Genomic DNA, 24,778 nt, shown 5'->3' with positions numbered 1-24,778 from the left:
ATTATTTAGAGGTCTCAAACCATTATAAATAAATAGAATGTCAGCGTTCTTATTCTAACTTTAACTTATTTTAAGACAGAACCGAAACCTGACATAGAATTTGGCTTGAAACATAATGGAAAAATGTAAGGTTTAATTTAAACTTTTTTAAAAAAATAAAAGAAATGCTTAATGAATTTCAAGCTTTTGGGGAAGTATTTCTGGAAGAGTAACATAATTTTGAGGACTGTCCTTCAAAGGCTCTTGCTGTCATATGCAGAATGTGCATTGACTAAGGAAAAAGGCCCTATTTCTATTATGCTGTTTTCTCTAAGAGGAGAAACACCTGCATCTACCGTAATGTTGTGTAACTATTAAATGAAAGCCTTTTGATTTTTGCAACACTTTAGTGATGTGTTAAATGTCCAGTTTTCTTCTTTCTTTTTGCAATAGTTTAAAAAAAATAAATTAGAACAGGGGGCATAATACTCATTCTATACTTAAGCTAAGATTGGTGAGCCTCTGGAAATCCCAAACAAAATGTTCCTAAGTGCTTCTTGTTTTCTTGGGCCATGATAATGCAACAAGTTTTTTTTTAATTGTCATTTTTACTATATGTACATATGTGTATACATAAGATGCATGCACTCAAATATACTTACACCTATATATTTTAATACTATCTAGTAAAAACATAATTTGTAAACTAGCAAGAATTTTAAGAATGTTTTAAAAGCTTGAAAACATCCTACTTCATTTCTGGTATTTCTATGGTGGCGCAGTGGTTAGGATGCAGTACTGCAGGCTACTTCTACTGACTGCCGGCTGCCTGCAAGTTGGCAGTTCAAATCTCACCAGGCTCAAGGTTGACTCAGCCTTCCATCCTTCTGAGGTGGGTAAAATGATGACCCAGATTGTTAGGGGCAATATGCTGACTCTGTAAACTGCTTAGAGAGGGCTATAAAGCACTGTGAAGCGGTATATAAGTCTAAATGCTATTGCTATTTCACAAAATCCAACAAGGCCATATTATAGTGTCTGTTACATTTTTACGACTTTGATCTAGCCATACAAAGCCTTGGTCCCTTCCTTCCTTCCTTCCTTCCTTCCTTCCTTCCTTCCTTCCTTCCTTCCTTCCTTCCTTCCTTCCTTCCTTCCCCCCCTTCCCTCCCTCCCTCCCTCCCCTTCTGCCTTGGTAAGGCCACACTTGGAATACTGCATCCAGTTTTGGTCGCCACGATGTAAAAAAGATGTGGAGACTCTAGAAAGAGTGCAGAGAAAAGCAACAAAGATTAGGGGACTGGAGGCTAAAACATATGAAGAATGGTTGCTGAAATTAGGTATGTCTAGTTTAATGAAAAGAAGGACTAGGGGTGACATGATAGCAGTGTTCCAATATTTCAGGGGCTGCCACAAAGAAGAGGGAGCGAAGCTATTCTCCAAAGCACCTGAGGGTAGGACAAGAAGCAATGGGTGGAAACTAATCAAGGAGAAAAGCAACCTAGAACTAAGGAGAAATTTCCTGACAGTTAGAACAATTAATCAGTGGAGCAACTTGCCTCCCGAAATTGTGAATGCTCCAACACTGGAGCATTTTTTTAAAGAAGATACTGGATAACCATTTGTCTGAAGTGGTGTAGGGTTTCCTGCCTAAGCAGGGGGTTGGGCTAGAAGACCTCTAAGATCCCTTCCAACTCTGTTATTCTGTTTTCTGTTTTTCCCTCACCTATTCTCACACAAAAGGTTATTCATGAGGGGGATGACTATCCTAGCATATTGATAAATAGATTTCCCCCCTTGCTTTCCGTGCATAAGTAGAGTGATTATAGCAATAAGTAGAGTGATTATAGCAATAAGTAGAGTGATTATAGCACTTAGACTTATACAATGCTTCACAGTACTTTACCGCCCTATATAAGTGGTTTACAGAGTCAGCATATTGCCCCCAACAATCTGGGTCCTCATTTTACCAACTTTGGAAGGATGGCTGGCTGAGTCAACCTTGAGAATTGAACTGCTGAACTGCTGGCAGCTAGCAGTCAGCAGAAGTAGCCTGCAGTAATGAATTATAACCACTATGCCACCACAGCTCTTTATTTTAACCTATGCCGTGATAATATTTTTTCTTGAACAATTGTTATTTCAGTAAGGAAAATAATACTGGCTGCAGTGTCTAAGTAAAAAGAATACAAGTAACAGCGCAAATGGAGAGCAGAAGCCTAATGAGAACAGGCTTAATGGCAAGGTTGTCCATTTTATAATTACTTATTGGAGTTGCTCAAATATTCCCGGAACAACAACAACAATTCTGTACCCATTACTCCATTTTAAATCTATTTTTTTTCTGCTAGGAGTTACATCCCATTCATTTCCAATCTTTGTAAATAAATATAATTACCTAGACTATTTCCATGGGGTCATTTAAAAATCCAGCACAGTTTAAAGCTAATATAGTATTATCTATTTGCGAAGTGCTGTAGCTTAATGCCATTTGCAGCACGAGTGCAAAAATGATCACCATCCATGAGGATAACAGAAATAAAATGTCTAACTGCTGTATCCATATAAAACAGATGGAACCTTAATAGACTCAGATCACTCATTATTCAGTGATTACTGTCAAACTGTTTGGCAAATTGTTCTAGATTATGATTACCCAAAGGCTATAGATATTTTTCTGGGTAGAGCAAAGACTGTCAACGGTATCCAGTCCCAGAGCTCTAGAATCTGTCCTGGTATATATACAGTATTTTAATTTTGTAGGGATCACTTCATGCTGCTGGTTTGCTTTAAACTATAAAGTAAGAAAGAGAGTTGATTCTTCTTCCCTACGGTCTCCTCCTCCACTGATGTTGTTGATGACGACAACGATGATGATGATAATGATTCTCAAGGAGCCTTGTTTACATAACTTATTGATAATGGTATATAAAAATCCAAAAGCACTCTATTTACATGGTTCAAACAGCATCCCCCACTCCTTTCCTACTGCACAGGTGGGGAAATGGGAAAAGGGAATTATCCGTATGGAATATCCAGTGTGGCCACGCTATGGATCCTTCCTGCAGCCCATGTCAGATAATCGCCACCTCACAGTGGCTACCCTTGAAGAAAGACCATTTGTGATTGTGGAGAACACAGATCCTTCCACTGGAGTATGTGTCCGCAATACAGTCCCTTGCCGGAAACAGACCAACTCCTCCGTAAGGTAAACAAGAGGGAAGAATTCAAAGGATGGAACAGGAGAAAGCAGTACTGGAGCCAACAGAGGGTTGGCTTGCTAAAGGGAGGAGGGGGCTGGCTTCCAATGTATATCTTTTTCCAGAAACCCCAACATGTTTTCTCATGTAAGACCAGTTACATTAATTTTATTCCTAAACTAATTGCTAACTTCACTGTTCACCATCATTCATTTGTTTTTGTTTTTTACTTGCCTTCTGTTTCATTATAAAATTTTTTCCAGTCTGGTGTCCTTCAGATAGGATTGATAACTCCTCCACAATTCCAGACCAGGACATCCCTCAGTCTTTGATTGTGTTGCCTAGGAATTATGGGAGATTTAACCCTACTTATCTGTCATAGAAAGGGAGGCACAATCTATTAACTTTATGATTATGATAGTGAAATTTGGAACCCCAATGTCCACTTTCCACGATTCACCAAGGGAATCAGATAAATGTTGAAGCAGCTTTAATAATTTAGGTTTAACCCTTTAGGTTAACTGAAACTAAGGGTTATCAGCCAAGTATCTCCCTCAATAGCAGAACCTGTGTGTCACTTATGCATTAGTCTATCCAGTATTGCTGCTGCTTCTATCTTCTTATTGGCATACTGCGCGAGCTGCACTGGCTCCCAGTGGTCTTCCGGGTGCGCTTCAAGGTGCTGGTTATCACCTTTAAAGCGCTCCATGGCATCGGGCCTAGCTATCTTCGAGACCGCCTGCTGCTACCAACGACCTCCCATCGTCCCGTGCGCTCCCACAGAGAGGGCCTCCTCAGGGTGCCATCAGCCAATCAATGCAGGCTGGTGACCCCCAGGGGGAGGGCCTTCTCTGTGGGGGCACCTACCCTCTAGAATCAGTTGCCCCCAGAGATAAGGAGAATCCAAGATCTTAGCGCCTTCCGCCGTGCCCTTAAAACCCACTTTTTCCAGCAAGCTGGGCTGGCTTAAGAAGAAATTTTAAATGTTTTAATTGGTTTGTATTTTTAATTTTGGGCCAAATTTATATATATTTTAATTGTTTTTAATATTTGTATTTCATGTTTTTTAATTCTGGCTGTACACCGCCCTGAGTCCTCAGGGAGAAGGGCGGTATATAAATTTAAAATAAAATAAAAAATACAAATAAATACTAATAAGATGGAAATGTTTATCCAACTTGGATAAACATCTGAGAGAGGGTGTCCTTTCTTTAGACAGTGTGCTTGAAACACGCCAATCCTTCACTCTGCTGGATTTTCCATGAAAGAAGGAATGGTGAGGAAGCCTGAATAGTAACTGCTGCAAGCTTTGAAAACTTTCCAAATTAGAGGATGAATTCAGGATAGGCAACCCCTCTAAATCATGGGGGGAGGGACCAAGTTTAGCATTCAAGTCAGTAGTGTTGGGATGGCTTTCAATTCAACCACATTGCCCAGAAGACGCTACTGTGCAACCTTTCCTTATGTGCTGCCCATCAGATGTGTCGGATTATAGGTTTCATCCCTCCCAGCCAGCAGGGTCAAGGAATGATTGACTGGTAATATGATAAAATATATTCCCTAGTGCCTATTCTGTACCTCTGTCTGAAACAATATGAATCCTAATAGAGTCATATAAAGAGCAGGGTACATGAATAGAATTGCTATATTTTAATTGATCTCATGCTGTTAACTAAATTTGCATAAAATGAACACAAACATGATGGATATTAGGTCATGGATGGAAGAATAGTTGCCATTTGTTTGGAATGCCATTTGTGCGCTTCCTAAGGTGATACTAGAAGTAAAAGTTGTTTTGATTGATGAAAATGATTATCAGTCAATGGAGATCTCAATTTTGAAACATTTAACAGGGAAAATTACTCCTGTATGCCACAGTCAAAATGCTAATTATCTGCAAACTGTTTTTACTCTTACCAGCCTTTCTCCCCGTTTTGGCATGACCTAGGGCCTTTACAGTTGCAAGTATCTACATGTTAGGACTATTGTCATTTATTGGCTTCAATTTCAACGTATTTTACACCAGATACCATGGCCTCCTTTGAGAGTACTTCACTCAACCACATATATTGGGTGTGCTTTTTAAGGGCATATTGGTTTTAGATAATGAGATTGAAGTTAACAAACAGTTTTGAAATCTAGAGGCCATTTTATTGCATATATTATTTGTTGAATGCTACATTTCAATTATAGGTTATGGAAATGAAGGTTTTTTCCCCCATCCCAGTTCATGGACCCCGTGAAATTTATTCATTGATTCCCCAAGAGTCTGTAGACCCCAGGCTAAGAATCCCTGCTTCATATTAATAAAAGTAGCTGTAATTTTGTAGTGATATTTGAAAATAAAACATTGATAGTTTTAGAGGAGCAGAAAATGCTGTTTCCTCTGAAACATGGGTAATTTTCATGACTGAAGTCAAGTCAAGATAGAGTGGTGATGCAAAACAAGTGTGGCTATATTATGTATGTGGGGTAATAACAGATTACTCTTTTTGTTCCCAAGTTTAAGAGAAAGGATTGGGAGTAATAGTTTGCAATTTAAAGTGTGTTTGTCCTATTTTGACCACTATTTCCTGAAGTAGCAAGAAGCCATGCTTTTTGCAGCTGTGCTATTGGAATTCTGCAGTTAAATTCAGATTCTCAGGATTGCAAAACTGAGATTATCTAGCTGTGATTTAAAATATCGAAGAGTTTAAAGGGGGTTTCCTTGGTCAGTGTTGAACAGAACCAGGAATAGGTTCATGTTTCTGCTTCAGGCTGAGCGGTGAATAATCAGTCATGATTCCTGGAAGCTTACAGTGGATAACCTGGTTTGCAGATTAAAGGCTATGGCTGGTTGAAGGAGGTAAGTAACTGGCACTAGCAATCAATCTGCATTCATACATGTTGGGGCCCAGAGGCTGAGCTTTTTAATCATTTGCCTGTTGCTGACCTCTGCAATTCTCTAATCAAGATTGTGTCATCAACGTTCCTGCTCAATGGAGAAAGTTACTTCTCCCCTAATAAATTTAAACTGAAAGCCAATAGAAGTTTCTGGCTTCGTTCTTCAAAGATCCTCTTTAATGTTTCTGATGCTATAATGTTTTGTGTCATTCTGTAAGTCCCAGTTTTAACTGACATCATGAACAGGCTTACAATTTTTTTCTTTCCGCTTAGAATCTTTAGTCTCCTCTAGTGTCCAGTTTCTAAAATCTCTTTGTTATGACTTAACCATAACCAGGATAGCTAAAATATGCCTGTTTCCCAAAAGAAGCTATTTATTTTGTATACTAAATTTCAGAATCTTATAGTAAAAGACAATTTTCCAAATTAATCTGGACCCTTATTCCATTTATAATCTCTTCATCCTGTGTACTCAAACCTGTGGGAAACTGCTGTCTTGCAGTCTCCTCATGAGAAACAGCCATCTGGAGCACAGGTGGGTGATCTCTCATCCTCTCCTTATCTGGAGAGGTTCCAAGGAATCAGTCTATTTACCAGTTCCTTGGTGTTAACTGTGCTCATTGGTTCTGTTTTCATAAAGATGTCTTCAGTTTACCATACCTCCCCTCAAAAGTCTGCAAAATGGTCAATTTTCAATAGCAAAAATAAATATGAGAAGGGGAAGAGGAGGCCTCCTTCTCCCAATCAGGAAGCAAATGTGAAGCCAATCCATGCAACAGTATTAAAAATATAAAAACAAACATTATTCCAAGCCTCCTTGTAAGGAGGAAGCTGTGAGTGCTTCCTGTTTAAGGAGATTTGCCTGGTAAATTTTCCTTCAACCGCAGGAGCTCCAACTTCTTTCCTATCATATCTTCTGCTGTTGCTGGATAGTACGCTAAATATCATATGATTCCCCCACAGTCCTATTGATAAAAATCTTGGATACTTCTGATGTGTGCCCACTAGGTGACATAGGATCCTGGGTTCAATGGCCTGATCCATCAAGGCCCTCCTTATGTTCTTTCTTCTCCTCTTGGGTCCATAAGCTGTCACAGATGTTATTAACAACCGTCTTGATGACAAAAGTAGCATATCATCTCCTTAAGTTTATTGTAATGTACTTTGCAAAATTAACATATTTTCCCACCCTAAATTTGATTACTTAGGAAAAGCAAAAAATGGATTATTGTATAAAAGGACTAGGGAGCTAGAGTCTGGTATCATTCTAAAATTCTCAGGAGCATCCTGCTTCTGAATTTGTAGTAAGTCCTTGCCCTTATGAGTCATTATTTGCTACTTCACTCCAAATGGTGAATCTTAGGATTTTTGTTTTTATGTTTCATTTAATGAAAGTGAGCTTCTTTGAAGGAAGACTGAAATTCTTACAGTGGAGGAACTGATTGTAAAGATATCAGAGTTGACTGAAAAGATTTTTGTAATATCGAGAGGGAGAAAGAATAATGAGTATAACTATTGAAAAGGTTAGAAGTAGCATATTTTTCTTGTTTCTTTAACTATTTTTCTTTCTTATTTTTCTTTGCTTTTGCATTTATTTTCTTCTTTCTCTATATTTCTTTCTCTTTTTTCTTCATTTTTTTCTTTATATTTGCTTTTAATTATGTAAACATTCTTAAAAATATGTTATGGTGCATTGCACAGCTAGCTAGATGTTTAGATTGGAGTTGGTATTTTTATTCATCCATCCATTATCTGTCTGTCGGTCTGTCGGTCTGCCTCTCTCTCTCTCTCTCTCTCTCTCTCTCTCTCTCTATCTATCTATCTATCTATCTCTATCTCTATCTATCCACACAAACACATACACATTTAAGACTACACATCCCTGGCTTAGAGAATAATAATAGAAAAAGTACATGTTGACAGCTGGAGTGTGTCTGAGCATTTGTGTGTAGGCATCCCTGCCTTCCGTTATGGCCCTCACACCAAGGAGATGCTCCAGAAAATAACAAATGTGGAACATTACCCATTCTAACCACTGATGAAGTTACACAGCTCATTTACAATGTGTCATATCCTGTGATGGCATGCCCATTATTCAGTGCCATGCTAAGCTGGCAAGCTGATTATTTATGACTGTGTTTTTCTAAAGACAACAGGACTATAGATAGCAAAAAGGATACAGGACTACCACATCCCAGTAATGGTTTAGTTATTTTTATTTTGGAATAGAGGAATTGGGCTAGTGACTATAATGTCACCCTAAGGAAACATATCAGGGCATAGCGATTTAGGTTCAGGATGTCGCATGCTTTGATTTGAGCAATTGTACATAGTCCTGGCATGATTTGCTTGGAAGACACAGAGGTTCAGTGTGATTGTTGAGTGCCTTCTCATCTTTTTTCAGTGGGACTGAACCTATGGACCCATATACCAAACTCTGCTGCAAAGGTTTTTGCATTGACATCCTAAAGAAACTAGCCAAGACGGTGAAGTTCTCCTATGATCTCTACCTGGTGACAAATGGAAAACATGGTAAAATAGTGGATGGTTTCTGGAATGGCATGATTGGTGAGGTAAGGAATTAGGTATCCTAAAAGCCTCATTGTTTGGATTTTAACCATGTACACCTACAGGTTTAGTACACTGCTATTTGTCAGAAGTTCTCCATGTGGAGAAAATAAAAGCAGACATGCAACTTTGGTTCTCTTCTAAAGTAATGCAATCCTTCCGAACTGTAGCACATTCCTTAAAGGCTGATTTAGCTTAGACCAAAGGCAATGAAAACTCTATAAGTACCTCCCTGCACATACATCCTTCTTGCATCCCTCAATGAGAAAGAAGACCCACCACTCAGTAGTCCTCAACTTTGTCTGTGGGCTTCAGCCTTAAGAGATGGCAGGCTTAAGAAGATGGCTTTAGAAATAGGGAGTTACTCTCTTTCCTGGGCAAATTTATGGAATGTGAAATGGAGCTAGAATCTTATAGTCAGGTTGGCATTGAGCTATGCTTACCTGGGAATGAAGTCTCTTGTCTTTGGCTAAGCATGTGTAAAAGGCATACCTTCCATTACATGCAACTTAAGAATCTGTCTTCATCCCTGTGCTCCCCCGCTGCTCTGTGATTAGGTCATCCTTTGAATAAGATAACAGGCTACTTGAGTGTCAAGAGCCCTACCTCTTGGTGCTGATTGGGATATTTAGACTGACTCCTAATCTAGCAGCATGGTTTAAGATTTCTCACTTAGGTGAGTGACAGGGGACAGATTTCTACAGTAGTATCATTCTATCTGTAGGGATGCCATGCAAAGAGGTCTCTTTGAGGTACAACCTTTCCCCCCCCCCTTGAAAATAAGTCCCACAGAGTTCTGTGTGTCTTACTCCCAAGCAAGTCTGCATAGACACAAAGGCTCATCCTCAACAGGGGGCAGCACCCATCCCATCTTGTCTGTGCTTGGAAGGGTTGGGCATGGTTAAAGTTTGAATTGGGAGACCTCCAGAGAAAATAACAGGGCTGTGGGCTACATTGGGAAGTTTTAAAAAGAAGTTGTGGAAGAAGACACATTTGTTTATTTAACAGAATTTATGGCTGCTTATCTTGAAGCACAACTCTGGCTCAAAGACAACCAAACCATGTACATACTGTTTTCAAGAAACCATATGGATATATTCACAGACTCACCAAGAGTCACAGTTGAACTTCAGCTCATATTTACCTTTCACCCTTTAGTTTGCTAAGATTAGAATGAAAGCAAGCAGAAATTTATCACTATAGTATAAGATCCATTTGGAGCTGGTTCTGTAGAAGGACATTATTATTCATGCCCTCTCTCTCTCTCTCTGTTCCTCACCCTCCCAGGTATATTACAAGCGAGCAGATATGGCCATTGGATCTCTCACCATCAACGAGGAACGCTCACAAATTATTGATTTTTCTGTACCTTTTGTGGAAACGGGCATTAGTGTCATGGTAGCCAGAAGCAACGGGACTGTCTCACCCTCTGCTTTTCTAGGTAAGAGCAAACAAACATATGCTATAAATACTAAAAAAAAAAGTGAGATTTGTAACAGAATATAGCCATATGGAATGTTTCTGTGTTGGTTATGGAAGGTCACTTTCACTGTCCTTTTCACCTCATTTCTTGACTGCTGTAATTACTTCTACATGGACTGTACTTGAAGACCTCTTGGAACCTATAGCTGGTTCAAAATGTGGCAGCTCATGTAGTGATAGGTTCTCTCCCTGTTACCCATGTGTCTCCTTTATGGCAGGAGTTTATTGATTATCAGTTGACTTCTGGGTGCAATTCAAAGATAATTATTACCTTTAAACCTTATAATTTTGGGCCTGAGTACCTTATGAGGCTGCTTACTCCAATTGTTTTCTATCTAGTGCGAATTAAGAGAGGGGCATGTTAGAATATCAGTGATAGGTTGGTTTTCCCTTTCTCTGGAACAGTTCATCCAGGATGTGGTGGCGCAGTGATTAGAGTGCAGTACTACAGGCTACTTCTGCTGACTGCTTTCAGCAGTTCGGCAGTTTGATTCTCACTGGCTCAAGGTTGACTTGGCCTCCCATCCTTCCGAGGTTGGTAAAAGGAATTATTGAGTCTGTCATCTGCACCTCTATAACTGTCTGGTTTGGCTCTGCAACCCAACAAGACAGACACAGACTTCAGAGGATAATTAGAACTGCAGAAAAAACAATTGCTACCAACCTGCCTTCCACTGAGGACCTGTATACTGCACGAGTCAAAAAGAGGGCTGTGAAAATATTTACAGACCCCCTCGCATCCTGGACATAAACTGTTTCAACTCCTACCCTCAAAATGACGCTATAGAGCACTGCACATCAGAACAACTAGACACAAGCACATTTTTTCCTGAATGCTATCACTCTGCTAAACAAATAATTCCCTCAACATTGTCAAACTATTTACTAAGTCTGCACTACTATTAATCTTCTCATCGTTCCCACCACCCATCTCCTTCCACTTATGACTGTATGACTGTAACTTCGTTGCTTGTATCCTTATGATTTATATTGATATTGTTTCCTGATTGCTTATTTGTACCCTATGACTATCATTAAATGTTGTACCTTATGATTCTTGATGAACGTATCTTTTCTTTTATGTACACTGAGAGCGTATGCACCAAGACAAATTCCTTGTGTGTCCAATCACACTTGGCCAATAAAAAATTCTATTCTATTCTATTCTAAAATGAGGAGCCAGATTGTTGGGGGCAATGTGCTGACTCTGTAAACTGCTTAGAGAGGGCTCTAAAGCACTGTGAAGTGGTATATAAGTCTAAATGCTAAGTGCTATGCAGTCCCATTCCTGTTGTATTTCAGAGACCTGGCTCTTTTTGACAAAATCTTAGGATAGGAGCTGCCTATAATGTCAAGCAAGTAAGAAAGTAAATAATTTTGGCCCTAAACATTGATACTGTCCTCTGTCCCCTATATTGAGCAAGCTCAGTCCCTACTGAACTGTTTTAAGATTTTCTTAAATCACTTTTACGCAGTTATTTCTAAGTATTTTGGGGGCCTGCATAACTTATGCTTTGACCACTTAAGGAACACCTCTCACACCAGCAATAAAAAAGGAAGGAGAGGATTTCCTAATGTAAATTTATATGAGGTGAAGAGCTTTGACTTGCAATATTAACGTACAGTTAGATGTTTTTTTTTGTTTTTTTTAATTGAAAAGTTTTACAAAGAAAATTTTTTCCCCCTCCATATTCCCCCCACCCTTTTCCCACCCTCCCCCCCAGACTTCCCAGAGCAAAATACAGGGTATTTCAATTAACAATCATAAGATAGATTAGCCTAACTATTCTTAAACTACCTATTCCCCCCCTAGTTTGATATCCCCTAGTTTAAATTTTCAGTATGAAAATAGTGATTTGGGGAATAGAAATATTTTCTAAAACACTGTTTTTGCATATGTCATACTTTGGGCATTAATGTTTAAATAATAAAGCGTGTGATCCCGTTGCGAACCGGTAGTAAAGGTAAGTAGAACTCACCCCTGACCTGAGGTGTTGTAGAACCAGTCTCTCAAAGCACTTCATCACTATAGACGTCAATGCAATGGGTCTATAGTCATTCAGGCTGTTTATGGCTGCTTTCTTTGGAACTGGAATGATTGTGGCTGCTTTCAAGCAAGATGGAACTCTAGCCAATTGCAGGGAGATGTTAAAAATCCTTGTCAGGACCCCTGTTAATTGGTCAGCATAGGTTTTTACCACTTTCCCCAGCACTCCGTCTGGACCTGCAGCTTTGTTGGGATTTATGGCCTTCAGCACAGCTCTCACTTGATGTTCATGCAGGGTGAGTGGCTGGAGATTAGAGGGCCTTTGAGCTAGAGCCACAGAGACAGGTCTTTTAACCTTAAAGAGGAAGAAGAAGCTATTCAGCTCCTCCACCAGCAGGGCATCTGCGTTGGCTGTTTTCATTGTATTTCCCATGTAATTGGTTAGATGTTGCAACCCCGGCCACACCTCTCTTGGGTTATTATCTGCCAGATGCTTCTCCACTTTTTGTTTGTATTCCTGTTTAGCTGCCTTAATACCTCTCCTCAAGTTTGCCCTGGCCTCGTTGTATTCGTCTTTACTTCCTGCCTTGAAGGTGGAGTTTCGGGCTCTCAGAAGTGATTGTATCTCTGCTGACATCCAGGGTTTACGATTACTGTAAACTCTAATGCACTTATTCACTGTTACATTGTCTGTGCATGTTTTAATGTAAGAGAGTACAGCATCAGTGAATTATTGCAGCTCCAAATGTTCAAACATACTCCCCACCCCCTTGTCTCAAAGCAGTCCTGCAACTGGCAGAGTGCTCCTGTTACCCATGTGTCTCCTTTGTGGCAGGAATTTATTGATTATCAGTTGACAATAATATCAAATAATACAACAATATTCGTTTTTTGCCATCATATTTGCTGTTATTTCTTCTAAGCAACTTTTCATTATTTGCTTCTTAAAGTATTAATATAGGGTATCTGGAGATTGGGGATTCATATAATGAATATGATATCAAATATTGCATACCTAATAAGATTTGGCTATTTTAATTATGGTCATTGGAAGAAAACAAAGGTAATTGACTATGAAGGCACTTTAAAATAATAGAAAATACTTGTAGCTCAGGTTTTAGATTTTGGCAGTGGTTTGTTTTCCAAGCTTTTTTTAATTTAGTTTTTGAAGGTTTCGTTACCAGATTAGGTAACATCATCAACAGGATTTTCTTGTCCTATTCTTCTCAGCTTACAAATGGCTTGCATATAAAGACACTTTTTCTTGCATGTAACCTGGTATCATACAGCGAAGAGCATGACAGGCAATGCAGCATAGTCAAACATTTGATTATGTAAAGACATCAGTAAATGGCTTTAACTGAGAACGAGAAGAACAGTGTCAATGAAATGAACACAGTGTCAGATATTTTTAAAAAAGTGTTTTGTAATGTTGCTAATAATAATTACACCCAAAAATATAGTCTGTCTGAATCCTGCCAAACAGAAGATGTTCTGAACATTCTTGAAATGCATGACATCCAATCCTTTGCATTAGAGAATTGGGCAAGACTTACAAATTAATATCTGAGCTGATGATTACAAATATGGAAAAATCAGTTAATAGAACAGACTATACCAATAAAAGGCAGAGCCAAAATGATGCCTTGTACTGTTGCCTTCTGGCAGAAGATATAGAACAATTAAAACTCGGACCACACGTTTTCTGAATATTTTTATCCCAGAGCTATAATTGCACTCAACAATGAACTAAAGGGCTACCATCAGTGAGCTGTTGGACAGTATTACTTAGTCTGTTGTGTGGATGTTTGGGTGGTTTAGGGGTGGGGAATTTGTGGTGGGTGGGGGTGTGTTTGGGGATTGTTATGTGTGTTGGACCTGGTCTTTGGGTGTTAAGTGAATTTTGTTGTATGGGTATACTGTGTATACACATACAATGATAATAAAGTTGTTGTTGTTGTTGTTGTTGTTGTTATGATGCCCTGCCTCACAAGGTATTTGCTGCCATTTTCTTGTTCAGTTTGGTTTATAAGAAACCTATAATGTCCATAATTCCATTATCATTGTCACAAAGTTCATTCTCCTAAAACATTGCTTGAATGCCCATCAACTCTTCTGACAGATCTTCCTTGTGAGGGAATGTTTGGAAACAAGATGATCTCTACTGTTTACTCTAGTTGACTAATATTCAACAAATGCCTCTGTTCAATCTCCAGGCACAAAGTCATAACCACTGTGGATCTGGATGAGGGATTAGTTATTGGCTCAGCATATCTGTTTTCATTGGGAGGTGCCATAAAAGGGTGGTTTTTGTTTTGGTCATTTTCATTTTCATTACTGCTGAAAACAATGGCTTCCTCGAACAGAATGGGATAAACAAGCTTACTGGCATTCTGAGAAACATTATTATTTGCGGTGTACTGGGCAGGGTTGGTATTTGGAAGAAAAAGTGTAGAGAACCTTGGCATTGGTGTTATCCATTCCCTCTCCTGTTCCAGAAACAGGAGAATAGACAACTAAGCTACCTGCTGACCATTACTGTCACTGTTGCAAATAGGTTAGCTAAGCAAACTTTTTCTCTCTCAATATTTTCTGGAATATCTCTGGATGTAGTATCCTTACTCCCTGAAAAACACCTTGTTGCATTCTGCCAACATGGAGGTTAAATACCTGTCTGCATCTGTCCATATCCTTCTTCCTTGGGTCAAAATGTAGACCTTTGCTGTGATCTTCTTTTTATCTGAATATCTCTTCCCCTCATCAGAGACTCCAGGCCCATCAGTGCCAAACAAAACTGCCCTCAGTTTCAGGTAATTAATTGGCATTTCTTACTGGGACTATTGGCCTTCAACTGAACAGGACTGAAGATGACTTCCCCAGCCTGTGGTCAGCTGCTCTCCATTCAGCTGTCTAAATAGCATCTCTCTTGTCAGACTGTCTGACTCTAATCACCAGAACAAGGAACTGGCTCTATAAGTCACAGCTGGGATTGGCAGTTTTTTGTTTCTGAAACAGGAATAAATGAGATGGTCTGGAACAAAAATGGACTGATGACACCAGGTCCCTTGTTTCCTGTCATCGCCCTCTGAAGTCTTGCCAGTGCTACAAGGAAAAGGCTGGGGGGTGGGGGGAAGGTGGTGTGTGGAGGGGAGGCAGGAAAGGGAAAGGACAAGATATAGATCTTTCTCTGCCAGGATGTTTGGCGTCTTCTTCATTTCTAAAAGTATCTCTTCACTTCTTCATCTTATGGTTATTCTCTTCCTTGCTGTTTCTCTCCCTCCCATTTTTGGATTCTTCAGTCTAAAATAGAACCACGAGTTCTAGAACCCATACTACTTCAGGAGACAGTTAAAGATTGATACGGAGGGGTTAGCCTCTCTTGGATAGCTAAATTAAAAAAATAAATAAAAAGTTGAGGTTTGCCTTCCAGCCAGAAGAGGTGGGGTTAATATTATCCTGTTGGTTTTCTCTTCGAGTGCTTGAAAATGAGAATATTTTTTTTTCTTGAAGGATTGTGTTAAGTAGTAAGAATTCTTGAATTCCTTCGAGATGAACCAGAGCCACCTTCAAAGTCTTTGATCAGATTTCTAGAGATGAGGACCTAGGTTAGCCTGTATTCTAGTTGACATTGTTTACAGTATAGTTAAGTAGTTAATGTGTTTCTTAAAAAGGGTTCTACTTTGGGCACTGAAGGCTGTTTTCATAAGTATGCATGAAACTGAACAAGGTTAGGTGTTAAGCCAACTTATTTTGTGCATCTGGCTTCACAGGCCTAGTCTCTCTCATCATCTGTTATTTTTCTGACGCCTTGATATGTAAATTTTAGCAAGGTACATATTTTACGTTTCTTGCCTTCATCCTAATTTGCAAAAGGACTTTACAAAGCTAAGATTCAGTCATTTTCATCACTGATTTTATGAATTATTTAATGCTTCTTGGAGAAAAGATAAAAATTTATTGCTCTGATTATTCATTCTGACTGATCATTGCTCCACTGTATTTGTGTGGCTGAGCTCATATCAGCTCTCATATATATCAGTCCCCTTCTGGATTCTTAAGAGTAGTTTGGAAAAGGCATGAAATGAAAACTAGGGCAAGTTTTAAACTAGGATGTCATATCAACTAGATTGGAGAAAGTTCATTTGACAGGAAAAAAATAGATAAAAGCAAGATTTGTTTTTCTCATGCTTGTTAGCATTCCCCCTGTTAAAATCTTTGTTTAGTGTTGATCATCCAATGCTACTTAATAGCCTCAATTTATAGTATTGTATATCAATATATTTTTGCTTCAGTGTTTCTTTTTGTTTGGGGTTCATTCTCCCTCTCTCTAGAGAAAGAGAGAAAGTTAAAAGCCTGTAATAATGTACTTGTTATATATTAACTAGAACGTATGACAGTGTCAGTGACTTTTATCGGATAATTGTAAAGGAGGAATCCTTTTCTTTTTCAGAGACTGATGGTTAATAGTCCAGAATGGCTCAATTTATGGGAGCTATTTGTTTGACCACTTCCTGATATAACATCTCATTGGAAAGTTGCGAATAGGAGAGTTGTTAGAGATTGAAAAAGGCACAGCACTTTCCTTATAGAAGGTCTGGGTAACAGATGGAAGATAGTTGTGAAATGGTTAAGATGCTGGGCTCATTGACTGGAAGGTTGGTAGTTTGAGACTCTAGTACCACAGGACTGGGTGAGCTCCTGTTCTTGCTTCAGCTCTTGACAGCCTAGAACCGTGATGGTAAACCTATGGCACATGTGCCAGAGGTGGCACACAGAGCCCTCTCTGCTGGCACACGTGCCGTCACCCCAGATCAGATCTCCATGGCGTTTCTTTCGTGAGCTTGTTTCCCAGCAAATGACGAAACAGAAGCTCATGAAAGAAAAAGATCTTACCTCTTGCCCCACTGCCAGTGTTGGGGTGCCCCAACTCCTGTTGGCCAGCTAGTCTTTGGGTCTCTGCTGCGCATGTGCACATGTCCACGCATACGCAAATGTCCACGCATGCACACTTTCACACATGCCCGCACATGTGCACGTTCGTGCGCACGCACCTTTCAGTTTGGGCATGCATGTGCAGTTTGGGCACTCAGTGCCTAAAAGGTTCGCCATCACTGGCCTAGAAGTTCGAAAGTATGCGAATGCAAGTAGTTAAATAAATACCATTTTAGTGAGAAATTAACAGCATTCCATGCACCTCGGCATATAGTCATGCCCATGGAAACATCACCGATTCCATTGACTAGGAAACGGAGATGAGTACCGCCCTCTAGAGTTGGAAATGACTGGATGGATAGCTCTAGTTGTGTCATGCAACAATTATTGTTAACATTAACAAGCCATAGTTAATGTTCACCATGGTTTAGCAATACAGTGAATGAAATGCTGAAATATATATTTACCTCAAAGCCCACTTCTGTAGCTTATCCCCAGGGCCTATGATTCTGACCTCACCCGATAGCTTCTTGATCGACATTCTGGCTTCTGAACTGAACAGGCTCTCTGGTTCATTGGATGTTGCAGAAACAAGGACTTCCTGTGGAGTCCTTGGTGCTTTTTGAGCTCGGTTGTTTGCTTGCAGATGTTTCATCTCCTGGGTAGGTAACATTGTGAGTGCACAGGAGCATCATCAGTGCACAGGAGCATATGTGCAGGCAAACAACCAAGCTCAGAAAGCAGCAAGGGCCACACAGTTCAACCCTGAGCCACAGATATTCTCTTTTAGCCTCAATGTCAAAAGTAGCTGCAACATTGACAAAGTCAAAAAGACTCAGGCAAAAATGGTCAGAGGGAATTTAATCTTCAGCAGAGACTGATTAGTGAGAGAGGCAAGCTGTGAATCCACCAAGATCTTAGAGTTCTGTGCCACGTGCACCACGTGCATATAAATAAGTGACATAAAATGCCATTTCACAATTATGTCAGTAACTTCGGAAATGTTTAGACCTATTTTAGGAATATGTCAAGAGAGTGGAAGAAAGGAACGGTAATACGATTCTACTGAATGGAAAGCCACAAAGAACAGCTTCCTTCCTTCCTAGAGCTGTTAAGACAGGTAATAAAATCAAATCTCCTTCAAATCAGTTTCGGCTGCATCCATATAGGTGTTCCCTATTGCTGCCTTCTGGGATGTCTTTCAACTGTCCAGTCCACCCTACAGCCTGAGTTTTTCTGATAATCTTTCATCCAGACTTGACTCTTCTTAATTTCTTAAGGTCAGTTGAGCTGCATTGTACAAAGAGTTTTTTTTTTAAATTTGATTTATATGCCGCCCTTCTCCGGAGACTCAGGGCGGCTTACAATGCGCTAAGCAATAGCCTTCATCCTTTTGTATATTTACACAAAGTCAGCTTACTGCCCCCACAACTGGGTCCTCAATTTACCTACCTTAGAAAGGATGGAAGTCTGAGTCAATACTTCAAAATATGGAATAGTTGGTACCAGTGGATAAGTCAGAGAGGGGGAATGGTTAGAGATGAAATTTAGGAGAAATCAATGTAAATAAACAACTGCACTGTCAGAGAGATATAGAAGGAAATAAGTCACTGTGCGTATGTATATATGTATATATAACATTAGAAAGTAATTAACAGATGAAGTTGAGCACTATATACTATATGTACTGTATATGTATATGTAATTTGTGTGTTTGATTAAGAGAAACTTGTTAGTTTTTCTTATATTTGTTTTAAATGTCTTTTTTTAAATATGAATAAAGTTTGTTTTTAAAACTGAAAAAAAAAAAGAAAGGATGGAAGGCTGAGTCAACCTTGAGCCTGGCGAGATTCGAACCTGCAGTAATTGCAGGCAGCTGGTCTTAATAACAGGGTGCTTTAGACCACTGTACTACCAAGGCTCTTGTTCCTTAAGAAGTAACAGCATTTGCCCTCAAAGTGAAAACTCAGTTACAGCAGCCAGCAACTGATAAGTTATAAAGTGCTACAGACATTGCTGTACGGATCTTTATCCTTTTGAGATGGATGTGTGTGTGTGTGTGTGTGTGTGTGTGTGTGTGTGTTATGCTTTTGTGTGTGAGAGACAAAGGACAAAAGAGATTCAAGAAAAATTTAAGAGAACAACCTTGGTTTCTCACATGCTACAAAAACAATAAGTTATGTCTGTCCCAAAGGGAACCATTAAGTATGGAAACAGGAGAAAGAATGAGTAGCATCATGGCCTTTCTCTCAAAATTCACTCCCAAGATATGGATTTGCTGCTTGATAGGAGTGCAGGTTGCCTCTGTTTGCATTTTTAAAAAATAAATAAATAAGCAAATAATACAGAAAAATAAACTGTGAGCCTCTCGAAGTGAAACAACACTGTTTCAAGAACTTCTGATGCTTTGAGGAAATGGAAAATATGAAACTGTATTCTAACAGAGCTTGACTTATCCAGCATTGCTATCTTATCATTTATAGAAAATCATCTAGTGAGCTTGCAATCAGAGTCTAAGTAACGGTGATGATTACCTGTCTCATCTTTCGCTGCCCTGTTCTGTTCTGGAGGACAACAGTTTTCTTTCCTTCCTTCTTTCTTTCTTTCTTTCTTTCTTTCTTTCTTTCTTTCTTTCTTTCTTTCTTTCTTTTTTTTTTCTTTCTTTCTTTCTTTCTTTCTTTCTTTCTCCCTTCCTTCCTTCCTTCCTTCCTTCCTTCTTCCCTCCCTCTCCTTCACCCCTCTGTCTCCACTCATTCACTCATTGCCTTTCTTTCAGGAATTCAGGAAGACTGGCAGCATTTCTTCCTCCTGTTCCTTATCTCTGCAACAGCAACCCTTTGAGGTAGAGACTGGACTGAGAAAGAATAACTAGCAGATGACCAAAAGACTATAGTAGTTCATGTGATGAATGTACAGCTCCTCATGATTGTATCTCACCTTTCATCAGCTGTAGCTTAAAATCTATCAGTACAAGTTAGCATCTCATTGTGATCCCGAACAAGTGAATTTCGTCTCACAATGCTGTCATTTTCCTGAAAGAACTGAAATGCTATCCTTAAAATGTACAGCCCTGTTTGCCTTTTGAGCTGACAAGTGATTCATTGGCCTAGAATGTCAAAAGAAGGTTGCTTGACAATTGAGCGGACTCTATTATTTTCCACAATGAATCTTTTCACATAAAGACAGTATTTCTTGAGAATGTGTTATCGGCTAATTCCTAGATGAGTAGAGATTTCATCAAACCAATTCCCACTCAAATACAAGTTCAATGAACACCAGCAACTGGTATTTCTAGGAAGAAAATTGTAGGCTCCCTAGGGAGTATTTTGTTTAGGATTTATAATTTCAATGGGATTAATAGGTAGCATGTCACCTACCGAACGAATAGTTAGGGATGCTTTGGGGCATTTGCTTTTTGTAAAAGAGAGGCTGTACAAACTGACTTGATTTGCATGTTTATATTTATATTTATATATTATATTTATATTATTAGGCTTATATGCCGCCCTATCTCCAACGGACTCAGGGCGGCTCACAACAATAAAACCACAATAATCCATTATGCAAAGTTAAAATGCCTAATTAGATCAAATACTATTAAAAACCCATTAGAAAAACCCCCATCAGTCCAGGCCGGGGAACTCGAATAACCAAGTTTTTAATTTGCGGCGAAAGGTGCGAAGGTCAGGGGCCAGCCGAAGCCCCAAGGGGTGTTGATTCCAGAGGGTAGGCGTGCCCAAAGAGAAGGCTCTACCCTGGGGGCCGCCAGCCGACATTGTCTCGCCGACGGCACCCTGAACAGGCCCTCCCTATGGGCGCGAACCAGGCGATGGGATGTTGTTGCTGGCTGCAGGTGGTCCGCCAAATATCCTGGGCCTAAGCCATGTAGGGCTTTATAGGTCATCACCAGCACCTTGAATCTCACCCAGAGGGCAACTGGCAACCAATGCAGGTCGCGCAGGAGGGGTGTTACATGGGAGTATCGGGTATCTCCCATCGCAACCCGCGCGGCCTCATTTTGCACCAGCTGAAGCCTCCGAGTGGTCCTCAAGGGCAGCCCTATGTAGAGAGTGTTACAGTAGTCAGTAGTAGTCAATGTTCCAGATTAAGGTACAGTATGCCTTTACAGTTTCTTATAATTCCAAATTTTGTGATGCCCTATTTTGTGCAAAAGAAATGTAACATGTTTTCAAAAAGTCAGAAGCATTCAAAATAATACTTTTACTATTGTTAATAGAGGAAGAGCAGGGGACCCCTTGGGTGAGCATGAGCTGCCTAGGGAAGATCCCTGGGCCAGTGCAGAAGGTTTTCTCTTGCCAGCAGAAAGATTTTTTTGGTCCGTCTTAAACAGGATTAAATATTGCAATTCATTTACCAAGGGTGCTGCTGGTATACAAGGTGCCCTTGTGCAGAATTCCATTAGTGTCCCAGCAAGTTTTTAAATATTCCAGCTGTGTGAATGTGCACTTGCTTGCAGTTAAAAACATATTTTAATATTCCAGTTAATATGCCCACTTGTCCACTGTTAAATCTTTTCCATACCTTGCCTCCCCCTCGTCTGGCATCTTTGGACAGCGCCAGGTTGTGGTGGCCTTTGGGACAGTGTCTTTCTGTGTTTAGCAGAGTGTGTGTCCCCAGTTAAATGCAACTAGGACGCCAGCCTAAGAGTATTTAAATGTATGCTATCGAACAGATATACTATTAGAGAGCAATCTGTATCCATTTAATTTTTCCTTCCCTCGGGTGCTTTCTGAGGGACAGACCTAAACTCAATAGAAATGGAGGACTCTTCTTGCTATTACAAAACCTCCTTCCCTTCCCTTTCATCTGCCTCTCAGTATGCTAATGAAATGCATCTGATGCCATCAGATAAAGTTTATGTCCTTTATGACAGGAAAGGACAAGCTGACAAATGGCCCTCAGTGACGGTATTTGGGGGGACTGAATTAATCCCATTATTCAGTCTGCCTTTAATGCTGGAGCTCTCAGTGTCTCTCTGTTGCTGCCAACATCTGAAAATGGCCTGGTCTCTCTCTCTCTCTCTCTCACACACACACACACACACACTCACATTCTGTTTTTCTTCATCCCATATGTTTTTGTGATTCTGTGATTGTTTCCCTATATTGATCATGTCCATGTGGGTGTTCTGACACCAATGATGCAGTCTCTCATAACTGTCTACTCATCACAAACACAAGATGGGAGTCCCAGCCTGTATGGCCTGATGTGCAGAGTTGGCTTTCTCTCTGCCCCTTGAAAACCGCAAGGCTAATAATCATCTCTTTACCTCTGCCCCATCCATCTCCTGTAGCTCCTCTTCAATCCTAACCTGTTAGGTAGCACATCCAGAACCTTGGACATTGCCCAGAGAAGTGGGAAGAGTCGGAAAACAGCCACAGATTGCACCCCTATCTGCAGTAATCTATTAGACAACCCCCAGGTGACAGGATTATCATTGTAAGGTACCCCCGAGCTGCCTCTAAGCAAGATGGGCAGCATATAAATTTAATCATAAGTAAAAATAAATTTGTGAAATCAATGATCTGCTATGATATTGATAATCCCATCAAAGAAATATAGGTTCAATATAAATCAAACAAACTTCCATGAGAAAAAACAAGGCTGAGTGACTGGAGGAGCTGATTTGAAGTATTGTTTATTCATGTTTACTAATGGGAATATTGATCTCATAGAAAATACTGCTTTCATGAGATCAACATTCCCATGTTCAACCTCCACACACACACCCAACAAAAAAGAAAAAAATAGGCTGCATAAATTAGAAGATTGGACTGCCACAGCCACAGCCACCGTTAAATGGCTTTGAAGACCCATGGCCCATTGATTGGACAGGAGTGGTCATCTTACAATGATGACTAAACCCGAGTGAATTTCTGACTACATCATTCGAAGCTTCCTTGAGATGTGAATTTTATATTAGGGAGTTTTGAATTGGGATAAGAGGAAAACATCCACTTTCATGCTGGAACTTCTTAAGCCAGTGTCAGATTCCCACATCTGTGGCTAGCAATGAAATAGACCTATTTTCTATGAAAGGGTCTCTTCTTACCTCAATAAACAATATATGAGTGTGAACTGTTACTTTAACAGTATTAACTTGTGCTCTATGTTTTATCCTACACGATCCTCTATCAATTGGAGGTTATAATTAAGGAGGATTTGATTTCATTGCCACTGTGTGGTAGTCTAGCTTGTGGCTGATTGAGGAGAATATTCTGGTTTGTTGTTGCACTCCCATCATCCCCAACCGGCCATGGTTTCTTTTCTATACTATCCTTTTGTACCCATCTCTAAAGCAATATTTATTTTCCCCTTTATCTTTGGGGTTCTTTGCAGGACAATACCAAAATGACAATATCAAAAGAGCCTCTTTCAGTTCTGTCCTTTTTTAAATTTGACTTTGATTTTCTAAATGCTTATGAAAATGTTTCACCCTTAGTTCTTTGACTGCTAAATGCTAGTGACAATCTTGTGCCATAGGCCTATCTTCCCTCATTCCTTGCATACATTTTCGGTGATTATCTGCAGAGTAACCTTTTAGCGAGTGAATGTTTCTCCTATTGGGTAAAACTCTTGTTCTCTCCTTTTTGTTCTCCTATCAGTTTAGGTTTTATTTATTTTTTTTAAAAAATGCTATATATAGCAGGAGTGTAGCAAAGGTCTTTCCTCAGCGGGTGCATAAAATCATTCCAGATATGAATTTGATATATGTGTGATTTGTTCTGATTGGAGCTAATGTAAGTGCTCCCCTCCCAGTGTCACTTTCTTTTACTTGAATCTCTTGTAGTCTGGATCCCCTGCCTTGAGTTTCAATGGAAAAGGGGTCAGGTTAGATTCAGTGTTAGCTTCCTCTGGGATTTAACTTCCACTTGTGTCTTCAGGGGCATGCCTCTTCTGTCTTTGAGATGAGGGATGTATCTAGACTGCCACATCTCAACAATGAATCAATGTGGAACATGTGACTGCAGAAGGGGGGAAAAAAGCATGCAGCTACGGTTTAAATGCTTGTTTTTGAAATGGGAGCCTTCTGTGAAATCAGGAGCTGCATATCAAGCATCATCCTTCTGATTGTGAGTGACAGCCTCCCGACAGCAAAGGGAGAAGAGAAAAGAAAGTTGGGGGAAACAAAAGAAGCTGGGAATTCTACAGACATTTTCTAGGCTCTCTTGGGTCATCAGGAGAGCAACTATCACAGCAAACCATGGCAGCTCTACATGCAGCATCTAAGTGAATGAAATTACATCCAGCAGAGTCTTCTACCTTTCCCAAAATTATATCCTGGAGATTTATTGGATTCCACGTATGCCTAGTTGGACGGGGAATGTTTGGAATTGACTCCCAACCCATTGGGAAGACAGCAGAGTAAATAACTCACTCTCTATATAGGTGGCACTGCTACTTGTGTGTGCAAGGGCTACTTAGGAATTTAGGAGAAAGTTTGTTCCCTTCTATTTACACAAGTCCATTCTCAATAATCAGTATATAGTCTGGGCTTGAATGTTACTGCTGCCAGCATCCATACTTTGAGTTTGCTCCTGGAGAAGCAACAACTCATGAATTAAAAAGGCACTTCTCTGATATAGTATATGTTAGTCCTGCTTACTGTTTGACTCTCATGTCAAGGTAAAATTCTTTATATCCATCCCATCCATCCATCCATCCATGTCTGTCTGTCTATCTATTTATCTATCTATCCTCTATCTATCTATCCACCTACCTACCT

General features: G+C 39.8%; 1 protein-coding gene across 2 annotated transcripts in view; it reads left to right on the top strand.

The window, feature by feature from the left end:
- GRIN2C (glutamate ionotropic receptor NMDA type subunit 2C) overlaps positions 1–24,778 on the top strand; it is a 95,256-nt gene that overhangs the window by 44,718 nt on the left and 25,760 nt on the right. For both annotated transcript variants that reach the window (XM_060688715.2, XM_034408709.3), the window contains 3 exons: positions 2,976–3,187; positions 8,467–8,635; positions 9,918–10,071. In XM_060688715.2, coding sequence (XP_060544698.2) covers positions 2,976–3,187; positions 8,467–8,635; positions 9,918–10,071 — 535 coding nt within the window. The remainder of the gene's footprint in view (positions 1–2,975; positions 3,188–8,466; positions 8,636–9,917; positions 10,072–24,778) is intronic.

Source organism: Pantherophis guttatus, chromosome 2 (genome assembly GCF_059756535.1).
Source record: "Pantherophis guttatus breed Tessera chromosome 2, ASM5975653v1, whole genome shotgun sequence".
NCBI lineage: Eukaryota > Metazoa > Chordata > Lepidosauria > Squamata > Colubridae > Pantherophis > Pantherophis guttatus.
Note: the sequence above shows the minus strand (reverse complement) of the source record. Positions and strands in the feature narration are given on the sequence as shown.